Below are 12,849 nucleotides of genomic sequence, written 5' to 3' on the forward strand. Positions count from 1 at the left end.
TCGTCAGAACTTGATTCAGAGTCTGATTTTGCCATAAAGCAGATATTAGCATACTCTTGTTCGCATTCATCATCATCTGAGTCGCTCTACGTTTCAGCTTTGAAAGCCTTCTTATATCGTTCATACTTCCCTTTGTTCTTTTTGAGAAGAGGACATTTGGGCTTTATGTGTCCATTCTTTTTGCGGTGGAAACATATCACGTCCTTGTTTTCTTCATTTTCGGCACTCGATTTCTGCTGAAGGTTTAGCTTCTTGGCTTTTGATGGCTCAGAATTCTTGAATTGCTTCTTTGACTTATTCATCTTTGCCTTCTTTGCCATCTTTTTCAGTTTCTTAACCATTTGAGCCAACTCTTCATCTTCATCCTCATCTTCTTCTGAATCTGTATCATCAGAATCAATGTTAGTTTTCAAAGTTATGGATTTCTTACCTTTGGGTTCTTCAGTTTCTATGAACTTTTCAGTTTTATAGGATTGAAGAGTTCTGATAAGTTCGTCCACCGTGAGTAGTCTGATCCCTTGAGTTTCTCGAATAAAGACTTTAATGTTGTTCCATTCTTTTGAAAGAGCTCTCAGCAGCTTGTTCGCCTTCATAGGTTCTAGGATAGGATTGTTTTGGAATTCAAACCCATTTACTATCTCAGTAAATCTGCTCTGCATCTCAGAGATTGTTTCATTTGATTTCTGAGAAAATGACTCGTACTGCCCAAGGAGAATATTGAGATTTGTCTCCTTGACTCTTTCTGTTCCTTCATGAACAAGCTTGAGACGATCCCAAATTTCTTTGGCAGTTTTAAGATTTGCAATTCGTTTGTATTCAACACTTGCTAGACCATTGTATATGGCCGTTCTGATCTTTGCATCCAGATGGATTCTTCTTGAAATTTCCTTGGCCGAGAGAGGTAAAGCTTGAGATCTAATTTGCTCTCTAACTCCTTCAGAAGAAGGTGTCTCAATTTGCCCTTTTGAAGTTTCTGAGGTTTTTGTTTCATTTGGAATGATTCCATATTCAACGATATCCCATATATCATGGTCTAATCCCAAGATAAATGTCTTCATCTTGTTTTCCTAGACGCTGTACTCAGTTCCATTGAAATAAGGTGGTTCGTTGTTGTGACCTGACTTAGCATTACTAGCCATCAAGAATCGTTAGCTCAGAAGTAAAATAACACTTCAAAAAAGTGAGCACCAGGCTTTGATACCAATTGTTAGGGCTAGTGCTATCACCTAGAGGGGGTGAATATGTGATTTTATCAAATTTGATAAATTAAAGTTGCGGAATGCATATAGTCAAGATCAACAACTTAAGCTCGCAATATTAGATATTTTCGTTTGATAAACTTATACAAAAATTTTCGTCAGATGGATGCGTCTAATGATAAATTGTCGTCAGATGATTACGTCTGATGACTATGATGATGTTCTAATGAACTCGTTTGAAAGATATGTATGCAGTATTATGTTAATAATGATAAATGAGAGTTTAGGGATAGAGAATACTGCACACAGATCTTTATAGTGGTTCGGCGTTGTCAAGCCTACATCCACTCTCCACGTTGGCAACCTATTGGCTGTGTTTCACTATTGAATCACCAAGAGATTACAAGAGTAGTGCTTCTCAGATGATAGATCACACTATCACGTACACTCAACACTCAAGTAATTTTCTCTCTAAAATCACAACGTGGAATACAGTAATCACAAATGTGTAAGATCGAAGCTCTATTCAAACTTTGAAATTCTCGATTCTAATTCTTGTTCTTTGTACGACGTATGCACTCCTTTTATACTCCTCCACTTCCAATCTTCCCGTTGGACAGTCTTCAGAGGATTTATCTCCAAATCAACCCGTTGGAGAAACTTCCCAAAAGAAGATGCGTAACCGTTAGAAAAAGAATCATTATCTTCAAGTGATTTGATCGCCCATATAATCAAATCTTGGTTTCCATAAGTATAGTTCTTCGTATTTAAGAAATAATCTTGTGATTACAAAAGAAAGAATATCTGGAGATATCAATTTGATCGACCTGCATAAACCTGCCAAAAATAACACTTATCGAATCTGATGAGAAATTCTGAGTCTGATGACAAAGTCCTTTCATCGACTAAGTCTGATGACTCAATCTTTGAGTCTGATGACTCAGTATTTGCCTGCATCAAATAACTTAAGCATAATTTTGGTCAAAAAGGATTGTTTTGTCATTCTTCAAAACTAATTAGGGATTTTTCTCAACACATTCAATTCAATTATTTTAAAAGGGGTATATATTGACATAAAAAAAATAACAAACTTTTGATTATTATCGACAAGTATGAGACTTAGTTGATGAAAGCAGAGTTTCGTCAACAATGAACAAAACAATCGACAACTTAAAGGGAATCAACAACTTGTCAAGGAAGTCATCGAACGAGAGCCTTCATCGAGGCTTAAGGTTGATCGACAAAGTCATCGACAACGAGCAATCAGCATAAAAGATAACTGACCTAGTGGTTATGTCCATTGCCACTAATTTAGGATTTTTTCATAACTTTTGTGAAAAAGTGTTGCTAAATAATATGAGACTGTGTAATTTCTTGTAACTACTGGTATGGTTAAGAAGTTAAATCTTTATTCAAATTCAAGATCCATTCTATGTAACCGTCATAAATATCCATTGGCAGAGGGTTATACATATCCCATTTGTACTCTTTTATAAGCCCCTTGAATCAATCATACAACTCAGCGTTCTTCTGTAAATTTATTTTTATCTTTACTTTTTTTCATTTTACATGACTTGACACAATTATTTTCAGTCTTCATACATTTAAATTTCTTGTCATTTATTCTTACGTCCAAAATCAACGAAGAACCCTGCAGAACAATTGTAGATATGTTCAGATTTAAGATCCGATTAGCATCCAACAGAAGGTTTCGCATTTATAATTAGTAGAGAGAGAGAGAGAGAGGAATGTCCATCTTCTAGCACTAGAAAAGCATCTTTTTTTAGGTTTACTAGGTGCTTAATGAAAGAACCGAACATCGATTTGTGTGGCTAAGTCAAGGTGACGTGTACAGATTTTTGTGGCCTAAACATTTAACTGAAATTATAGACAATCGCACGATATGATCTATATAATGCCTCCCGAAAGCCACGGTATATAAGGATAGGAAATTTATAAGTCCTAATCCAACTTTTGGAATGAATGTACGAAGGATTGGATCTTCGGAAGGAACGGCTCTCTTCCCTTCACTCTCCACAATCTCTCTTCTTCCAGAAAAGAAACCAAATCGTTTTGCTTTCCCTGTTAATTCTTTCCTCTGATGTTCAACCTTCCAAACAAGGAAAGACAAATTTAGTATGAGGAAAGGCAGCATCTTGCATGAGAATCATTAGTACTGTTATATGGTAGTTATTTTTTCGGCTGGCCATCAAGATAATCATTTCAAATCTTGAACAAGTTACCATAAAACCTGATGCCATCTTGAGGCAATGCTGATTTTATTAAGAAACCTGTTAGGACGGTATAAATATTGCATCTTTCTATTTTTCTTTTTCTTTTTTTTTTTGTCTCCGTGTGCTTACCTTCTTAGGTACATAAGGGTCACAACTTTCTCCGTGTCTCTGATTTGTAAGTTTGTACACAAAGACGTGTAAATGCAAACACTATCCCCTTGTTCTACACTACTCATATTTGTCAGCCTATGTGGCTTCATATTGAGGCTAAGTGGTAACATTTGAGAAGCTAAAAAAGGATGGGTGGTTTTGATGATTACAAGCCTGTCATGGCCATATTTGGCCTGCAGTTTACTTCCGCAGCTCTTACTTTGCTCGCTAGAGCCGCTTTGTTACAAGGGGTGAGCCCCAGAGTCTTTATTGTGTAATGACAAGCCACAGCCACACTTTTCATTTCACCTGTTGCCTTCTTGTGGTGGTATTGAACTGTTCTGTTGGACTCTCTCTCTCTCTCTCTCTCTCTCTCTCTCTCTCTCTCTCTCTCTCTCTCTCTCTCTCTCTCTCTCTCTCTCTCTCTCAATTTTCAGTTTTTGCAGGAAGTCTCACAGGACTTCGTTGGGATGGAAGAGCTTCTCTTTGATATTCTCGGCATCTCTCATTGGGTAAGTTTCCCTTACAAGTTAAATCACTTAGGTGATGTCAAATAATATATTTGTGCTTTTCACCTCGAAGATTGTGTTAAGGGTGAGCGGTTCTAGATTCCTTACAGATTCCATCTAGAACCTGAAACTTACCCGTTAAAATAGGTTTATGATTTTTTGGACCTAAAATATACCTTGCATTCCCTAGAACTTGAAACATACCCTGTCATAGGTTTCAGGGTCTACTCAAGTTCCACCTATACTATTAATTGAATGATTGTAATGAATCATCACATCTAATGACCACCACTTACTGCAACAATCTACTGACCACAATTTTTATATAGACACAAGAAAAATATGAAAAATTGACAAAGTAAAAGTCTCAGTGATAAAATGGAAGCTCAAACTAAAGGTTCTAAATTGTACACTTATCATCGGATGCTGTAGAATACAGCAAGATCACGCAAAGACATAGAACAGGAAAAACACAAAATCTTGTTACTGGTTCTAGGTTCTAGGTAATAAGTTTCACCTACCTAGAACCGGGAACCTATCCATCGAAACAAGTTCATCAATTTTTTTAACCTGAAACCTACCTTACATATATTGGAACCAGTGAAACCGGACAGGTTCCCATTGGTTCGATTCTCCGGTTCCAGATGCTATCATGAAATTATGCTTACCCATAGATCATATGATTCATGAGAAGGGACATTTACTATGATAGTATGTACTTAGCCTCATCATCGATCGCTAGTGCAACACAATCTTATCCCTACGATGACATTTATGATGTGTCTGCTATTGGGTAAGTACACACAACATTGTTCCAATTATTCTTGAGGAATTCAAATAAGCAGACTATTGGAAATAATTGCCCTCCACAGTCCCCATAATTGAAGTCAAAACTAATTAAACGCCAATGACCTGAATTGAGCTAATGAAGAACAAACAAACGTTTTCTTGAGCTTGAAGAAATCGAATCAATGACCAATATTTAAAGAATGATCACTCGCCTCAAAGAAGTACGTTAAATCATTTTAGTAGGGCCCCTTGTATCTACCATAATAGTTGTCCTCTCTATTGTTCCTGAAGGCGCAGCAACCCACCGTGTATACAACAATGAGGAAAAGGAGGAATATGATGTTAACCACGGCCACTTTCTTCCAGTTGCTCTTGACATTGTGCAGCAACCCGGCCTTGCACGACTGGCAATTGTAGCAAAGAACCTTGGGGTCCTTGTCCCATGCATTGCAATCGGGGTTGGAGTAGACAGCGCCAGCAGTCTTGTTCCACACTGTCGGGCTCACGTAAGTGAAATTGCAGTCATTCGATGGCTTGCAGCAACCAGACTGCATATCAAGAAACAAAAATCATTGGAATGTCATATTCTGATAGATAAAAACAAGTGCAGCTAAATGGCAAAACCGAAACACAATCATGAGTGTGCAAGCTCAGACTCTAAAAGTAAGATGCAATCAATCAGAATCACGCTACAAAGTTTGCAAACCTGGTGCTCAAATTTTCAGTGGATATTTTCGTTTAGAAGATTTGTGGTAGATATGTAGCTATATTGCAATTTACAAATCGAACCACCATATCATAAATCAGAACTACACAATGAATTTGTACGTAGTGTTGCAAAGGAAGTATCTGTAAGCCTGTCATGGCATAGTGCATGCATAATGACCTCGCATTAAAATGCTTAATAGCCATCGCAAAAAGCGACTACCTGACAATCCTATAAAAAAAAAGGTGGTGGCAGTTCTGAAGATGTATCATTGAAGTTCACAAAGAAATGCCCAGAGGAATTTAAAAAGTGCTAAATGTCAAAATTTCAAGGTCAAAGCACTTCCATCTTTCTGTGGAAAGAGATCTTTGAGGACCAGAAAAAAGATTGCACAAAGAACCACCTACAGAAAAATTTGATGAAAAATTCATCATCTGAAAAAGGGAAAAAGAATGAGGAATTAAGTCCAAAAAGGTCTAAGCTTTTAATCACTATTCAAACAAGGATAATCAGAATCAATGATTCACTGGGGTCAAGTCCACGAGGTCGGATCTCTATCACAACCACCCACAAGAAGAAACCGCAGCAAAATAACACATTCAATCTTCACATCTTCACGAGAGAACCCAAAAAGTCAGAACGAATAACAAAGATCCAAAAACAAAGATGGACAGATCTGAACTCACCTGAAGAGCAGACAAGTGCTCGGTGTAAAACTTCTCGATCGTGTCGCTCAAGTACTTGTCTTGAAAGCTCGAGCAAACCTGGTTGTCGCTCAAGCAGCTCTTGATCTTGTTCCAATTCTTGGTGCTGTTCAAACGCTTCTGCAACCAGTGCGAGTAATCTCCGAGCCGATACTCCTTATACCCTCGCTCGCTGAGAGCCTCACCAGCCCCCTTGTTCGTCACGACAAAGGCAAAGATGGTGAAGCAGAACATGATGACAATGAGTAAGAACATGACAAGGAGGTAGAGCCAGAGGAGCCAGGACACGCGGCAGCAAGCGCCGATAAGGCCGGTGAGGGAGACAAGCATGAGGAAGACGCCGAGGGCGATGAAGGGCCGCTCGAGGAACTTCTCGCAGTCGGTGCTAGCCCGATTAGAGAGCCATATGCCGGCGCCGAGGATTAGTATCGAGAGGAGGAAGGTGACGAGGTTGAGGATCCCCACAAGGTTGTTGCTTAGACGGACCATGACGAGGGGGTCGAAAAAGGCACGATCTTTGAGGTGGGTTTTCTCGAGAGCGACAGAGTGAATTGTGTGGATTGGAGTTGGTGTCACAGCCAGTTAGATTGAAATTTCTTCCCAAGTCAGCCTTTCTCACCACACTTACAAGGATCTTAGAGAGAGAAACTCGTAAAGAGAAGCTCTGGATTTCTATTACTCGTGAGATGATACAAATAAAGGGGAGGGGGCCCTATATATACAAGTATTCTTTCGATTACAACTGTAGATCTCCCTTTAATCTAACGGTGTAGATTCCATCTCTCAATCTATATCCACATTAATTATATGAACATGCTAGGGTAGTATAAATTTCCTATATTGCCCCTAAGAATATTCTAGAGTACTCGAGAAACCCTAGGGCTTTAGAATCTTCAAGGTCCCCCCAGTCTTCTTGGATCATCCTCGATTCATCGTGCATTGAAAACCTCTGGACTTTGACATTTTCCCCCACCTAATCTAGCAGCACCCTCGTCGCTTCTTCAGCATGGAAGGCATCAATCTGCTTCTTGAACTGCCAAAGAGTTTCCGTGGGTTCCCATCTTGCTTCACTCTCAAGTAGACGCTTCTATCGGATCAAATACTCTCGCTTTGGCGCATGGTACCACTTTCGTATTACTTGATTCGCCGTGATAAAATCAAAGTCTCATTCATATGAGGTTTTTGTCCCAAGAGGTGCATGGGTAACTCTCATCGATTCGGATCCTCTTCATCTGCATAGAATTGTTTAAGCATATTCACATGGAACACCAGATGTACCTTTAACTTTGATGGGAGCTCCAACTTGTATGCCACCTTCCTAACTCGCTGCAACACTTGGAATGGGCCCTCATAGTGGCAGATAAACCACTTGTGTACATTCGGATATCAAAGAACCAAGTGTAGCTTGGCCAACACTAGGTCCCTGACTTGGTATTCTTTGTGCCATCGCTTCTTCTCGGCCTATTTCTTAATGTGTTTCATAGCTTTATATAGACAAGTCTACGCCAAGTCCCTTTGTTTGTGTCACTCCTTAGCGAACTTGTAATCAAATGGGCTACTCCCTCGATAGCCCCTTGTAATCGTACTCGGAGTGAGTGATTGTTGTCCCATCATAATCTCAAAAGGGCTTTGGCTCATAGGCTTGATCTGTTGTAGGTTATAAGAGAACTATGCTACATTTATCAGCTTCGCCCAATCCTTTTGTGTTGTGCTCACATAATGCCGGAGGTAAAACTCCAAAAGTGTACTCACCATCTCCATCTGGTCATCAGTCTAGGGAGGTAGACTCGTGGAGAAGTTGAGATCCGACCTAACGAAGAGCTCGGTCCAAATCTCGCAACGAAACAAGGATCGCAATTGCTCATGATCATCCGTGGTGCTCCCCAATACTTGACAACATGCTTCATAATAGTCTAACCGGCTCCTCAGCTGGACAGTCCTTCATAGCTGGCACAAATGTCGTGCACTTTGAGAACCAATCCACTACGACCATGAGAGTTCACACCCTTCAAACTTGGGCAAGTTTACAATGAAGTCCATGGGGACACTTTCCCGTGGACACTCTGGGACAAGAAGTGGCTCAAGAAGCCCTATTGACAATCATAGCTTGAGCTTGTCTTGTTGGCACGCAAGACAAGTATTCTCAAAAGCCTCAACATTGTCGCATAGGTGGGACCAATAGTAGCAATGATCCACAAGTGCTACCATGCAGTGGATCCCCGGATGACCCACCCATTTGGAATCATTGCATCCACATAAAACTTCATTTCATAGCTTCTCATAAAGAGGCACATACAGTATTTACCCCTTGGTAAAGTTGGTCGCCCTCACACTGGAATTATCGAATCTTGCCCTCTTGTGCGTACTCAAAAAGCCTTAGCAGTGGGATCGTGTTGTAGCCCCTTTTTGATTTGCTCGGTCTATGGACACTCGGATCAATTTATGGTTGCCAATTCCGTCTTCTGACTAAGCGCATCTGCCATAGAATTGGCCTTCCCAGGCTTATACTCCAGCACTGTTGAATTCTATAAAGAAGTCTTGCCAACGAGCTTGCTTCGGGCTCAGCTTCTTTGGTGTCTAGAAGAACCGTGAGCCCAAGAGATAGTTTTGCCACATATGAAGGCAACGCATCACAGCCATCATCTCTTTCTCTTGCACCATGTATCACTGTCCGGTCTCATTCAACTTCCTTGATTCAAATGCCACCGATGTTCTTCCCAAATGAGAGTACACCACCAATAGCATAATATGAGGCATCAGTCTCTACCTCATATGATTTTGAGTGATAGGGTAGCATGAGCATTGGTTCCTCAGTCATCGTTTTCTTTAGCCAATCAAACGCCTCTTGACATCAACTTGTCCACTCCAACACTTCACCCTTTTTAGAATGTCTGTGAGTCGCACGATGATACTTGAGTAGTTTAATAGTTGAAGAGGCCAGGGAATGATCACAGCTCCGTTACCTTGGTTGGCGGTTCCCACTCCGTAATAGCCCAGATCTTTACCGAATCCATGTGCACGCATCCACCTCCATTGATATGACACAAGAATGGCACTTCCCACTACGCGAACACGCACTTCTTACGCTTACATACAGTTTATTCTCTCGCAATACTTGGAAGACTTGTCTGAGAAGCTCAATGTGCTCCTCAAGCGTCCACTATACGTCACAATATCATTCAAATAAACCACAATAAATTGATCAAGGAATGGGTGGAGTACCTTACTCATTAGTGTGCAGAATGTTGCTGGAGCATTGGTAGGCCAAAAGGCATGACGAGAAAATCATACAAGTTGTATCAGGTCATGCATGCGGTCTTTGGCTCATCTCCCTTGGTAATTTGCACTTGATAGTATCCCAACTGCAAATCAAGCTTCATGAACTACCGTGCACTGCCAAGTTGATCGAACAACTCGGTAATGAGTGGGATCGAGTACTTGTTTCCTATTGTCAGCTTGTTAAGCGCTCGTAGTCAATATGCAAATGAAGTGATTCATCATGTTTCTTCTAAAATAGGATCAGGGTGCCAAATGGAGCCTTTGATGGTCGAATATAGCAAGCATTGAGCAATTTTTTAGTCATTTCCGCAACTCCTCCAACTTTGGGGGTGCCATGAGGTATGGTGCCATGACAGGTGGTCGATCATCGGGTACTAGCTTGATACAGTAAACTACCTCCCTCCGAGGCGATAGCATCTTCGATAGTTTAGGAGGCATCACATCCTTGAACGAATTGAGGACTTAGGCTACCTCCATTGGCACATCATTCCAGTTGTCCATGGGGTCCTTAGCCTTCAAAGTTGCTAAGAAGGTCATTTCCCCTTTATTTGCTCCTTTGGATACTTACATCGCCGAGAGCATCTTTTGATCTTGTCCAGAGTCCCGATTTACCGGAACCACACATTGACCACATGTGTCAAGTATGCAAATGCAATCGGCAAATAGAACAACAAGAGTATTTGTTCTATCCAGGAAACCCAAGCCGATAACGAAATCATAGTTGTTGAGTGGGATTACCTCGAGAGTCTCTTGGCTCCAATATTTTCCGATGTGAAGTTCCACATCCCTAGCCATGTTGTATGTAGGGACCTCCTTGGAATTCATGGTTTTGAGCCACTTGGCTCTCATCTCGACCCGAAGGTTGAGTTTCCTTGCAGCCTCCTCGGAGATGAAGAAGTCGGGTGCACTAGTATTTATGAGTGCACTCATCATGCTATCCGCAATAGTCACGTCCGCGAACATAAGTCCCTCGGGCTTCTTCGCCTTGACGGCACTTGTTGAGAAAACCTCATATGATATTTTGAAATTGACAAAACAATGCATGATACCTTATGGTTTGATAAACACAAATATTGTTTATATTTCAGGTTATACTCAAATTTACAGTTAAGGAACTCAGACGTACAAAGTCAAAATATTCGTGAAGATTGGAAGGACCTATGTAAAAAAGGGTGAACAAGTTTAAAGAAATGGAAATCTCAGACTTGGAGATATCGAGGTGAACAAGAATAGAGGATTTATATTACTATCATACTCAAGTTGCCAAATGAAGAACAGTACAATATTACGAGGAAACTTGATATAACCGGGAACTACTAATATAAGCAGAGCGCTTATATTACCCGTGCAGCTTGTCACATGATCTAGATAAAAATATCCCATGTTGACTTACAATATCTAAACAATTATAATAGCTAGTTATCTGGCTTGAATTCCTCAATGAAGATGTTGATTGATCATCAATTTTGTGGAAAGATCTAAATTGATTACGCGGAAGATCTTAATTACGCTTAAGATCTTGATCGATTGTCAATCATTTGAAAGGCAAAATTATTTCCAAAGTTCAAGCTACTCTATTTTTGGCAATTGGAAGATTTGATTGTATGGGCGATCAAATCTCTGGAAACTTAGATTGATTGATTTCAACGGTTAAATTAATCTACTCAACAATTGACCAACAAAAAGCTTGAAGATTAATCCTCGTGAAGATTGTCTAACGGGAAAATTGGATGCTGAGGAATATAAAAGAAGATCAACAGACGCTAAAGCAATTAAGTATCTAGAGTGATAAGCAATACTCATCCAATGGACCAAGAAAGCTTTATATCTTTATATTGTTTTTCTAAGCGTACTGAAATTGTAATCTAGTTAAGAAATGTAATAGTGTTATAGTTTGTAGTTAGGTGTATGATAGTGAATCTATCTACTTGGATATAAGTAGCAACACCTTCGGGAAGAAGTACTTCGAGTATAAGTGGCACATATTACTGTAACTACTCAGTGGAATCAAACCAGTTGGCTATTAATATGATAGAGGGGATGTAGGTTTACACTAAGCCGTACCACTACACAGCTCTGCGTTTATCATCTATCTCTCTGATTACTTCTATATCTATCTCATATAAGTGCATTGCACTCGTTATTATCACTTATTCCAGTGTATATCAACTTACTTTATGATGATATCAAGTTATTATGATGATATCCAACTTGAAGTTTATAATTTCGCAAAAGTTAGTCTAGTTTCTTAAAATCACGTATTCAACCTTCTCTAGGAGATATTATTAACCACAACAATTGATATCAAAGCCTAATGCTCATTCATTTTGAAGTGTTGTTGACTTCTAGAGCTAATGTTCCACTATGGCTAGCATACTTGGACTAGGTATTGTCAAAGGATGGAGCAACACTAGACCTCCTTACTTTGATGGATAAAAATACAATATCTGAAAGAATAAAATGAAAACCTTTCTCAAATCCACAAATCCCTTAATGTGAGAAGTCGTGCAAAATGGAGTAAATACTATACTGCCCAATAGAATAGCTATCACAATCGTGTCCTCTGAGTCAAGTGACTCAACAGAGAAGAATTGCACTTCTGGGTACAATCACTCCTCATGAGTTGGCAAAATGAGTAGCACTAGATGCTAAAGCCTATTCACTGTACTATGCATTATCTCGCGCTGAATATAATTGTGTTTCTTCTTGTGAAACAGTCAAAGAGTTAAAGAAATGCCATTTTTGGATAAAAATCAGCCGATTTTTGAATTAATCAATAGAGTTAAAGAAACCAAGGCGGATATTTTTTGGGAAAATATGAATCATTCAAGATGAAACCAGATGAAAATGTCATTAAGATGTTCACTAGATATACAGAGATCATCGATGGACTCAGGCATCAAGGAAAGACATTCAAAACTGCAAAAACTGTCAATAAGCCTCTACGAGAACTTTTCGAAAAATGGAATCATGTGACAACCTCCATACGCGAAACACAGAGGATTATGCCTCCCACTATTGATGAACCGATTGGAACTCTTGTGGCGTTGAAGCAAAACGTGTTAATGAAGAAGAAAATCATAAAGGTAAGAAATCAATTGCCTTGAAAACCAATATCCATGATGTAGATGATTCATACTCATATAGTTGACTTTCTTGATCCATATCTTCATCTAGTTCTTCTTCGCCAACAATTTCTTTTTCCTTGTCCTTGTTAGTTGTACACAGGACTTAGGAGTGAAAGCAGTTGCAGTCGTCCCTGTAATTGCAGGCCGCAAA

At 39.6% G+C, this 12,849-nt stretch overlaps 1 protein-coding gene across 1 annotated transcript; it reads right to left on the bottom strand.

Moving 5' to 3' along the window:
* Window positions 1-5,101: 5,101 nt before the first annotated feature.
* Window positions 5,102-6,853, bottom strand: LOC115677393 (tetraspanin-7-like). Its single transcript, XM_030600555.2, has 2 exons — window positions 6,274-6,853; window positions 5,102-5,429 (listed from the first exon to the last, which is right to left on the bottom strand). Exons 1-2 carry the CDS (start codon window positions 6,778-6,780, stop codon window positions 5,118-5,120), a joined length of 819 nt encoding a protein of 272 aa, XP_030456415.1. The 5' UTR covers window positions 6,781-6,853; the 3' UTR covers window positions 5,102-5,117.
* Between the last annotated feature and the right edge of the window lie 5,996 nt (window positions 6,854-12,849).

This window comes from Syzygium oleosum, unplaced genomic scaffold, assembly GCF_021117445.2.
Source record: "Syzygium oleosum isolate NSW1041296 unplaced genomic scaffold, Sole_v2.1 Sole_v2.21, whole genome shotgun sequence".
Classification (NCBI taxonomy): domain Eukaryota; kingdom Viridiplantae; phylum Streptophyta; class Magnoliopsida; order Myrtales; family Myrtaceae; genus Syzygium; species Syzygium oleosum.

Bases quoted from the DNA above. Each gene is read 5' to 3' on its own strand.
- LOC115677393 (XM_030600555.2), bottom strand. From the start codon at position 6,780: ATGGTCCGTCTAAGCAACAACCTTGTGGGGATCCTCAACCTCGTCACC. The intron at 5,430-6,273 runs GTGAGTTCAGAT...CTTGATATGCAG, and splicing joins AGCACTTGTCTGCTCTTCAG to TCTGGTTGCTGCAAGCCATC.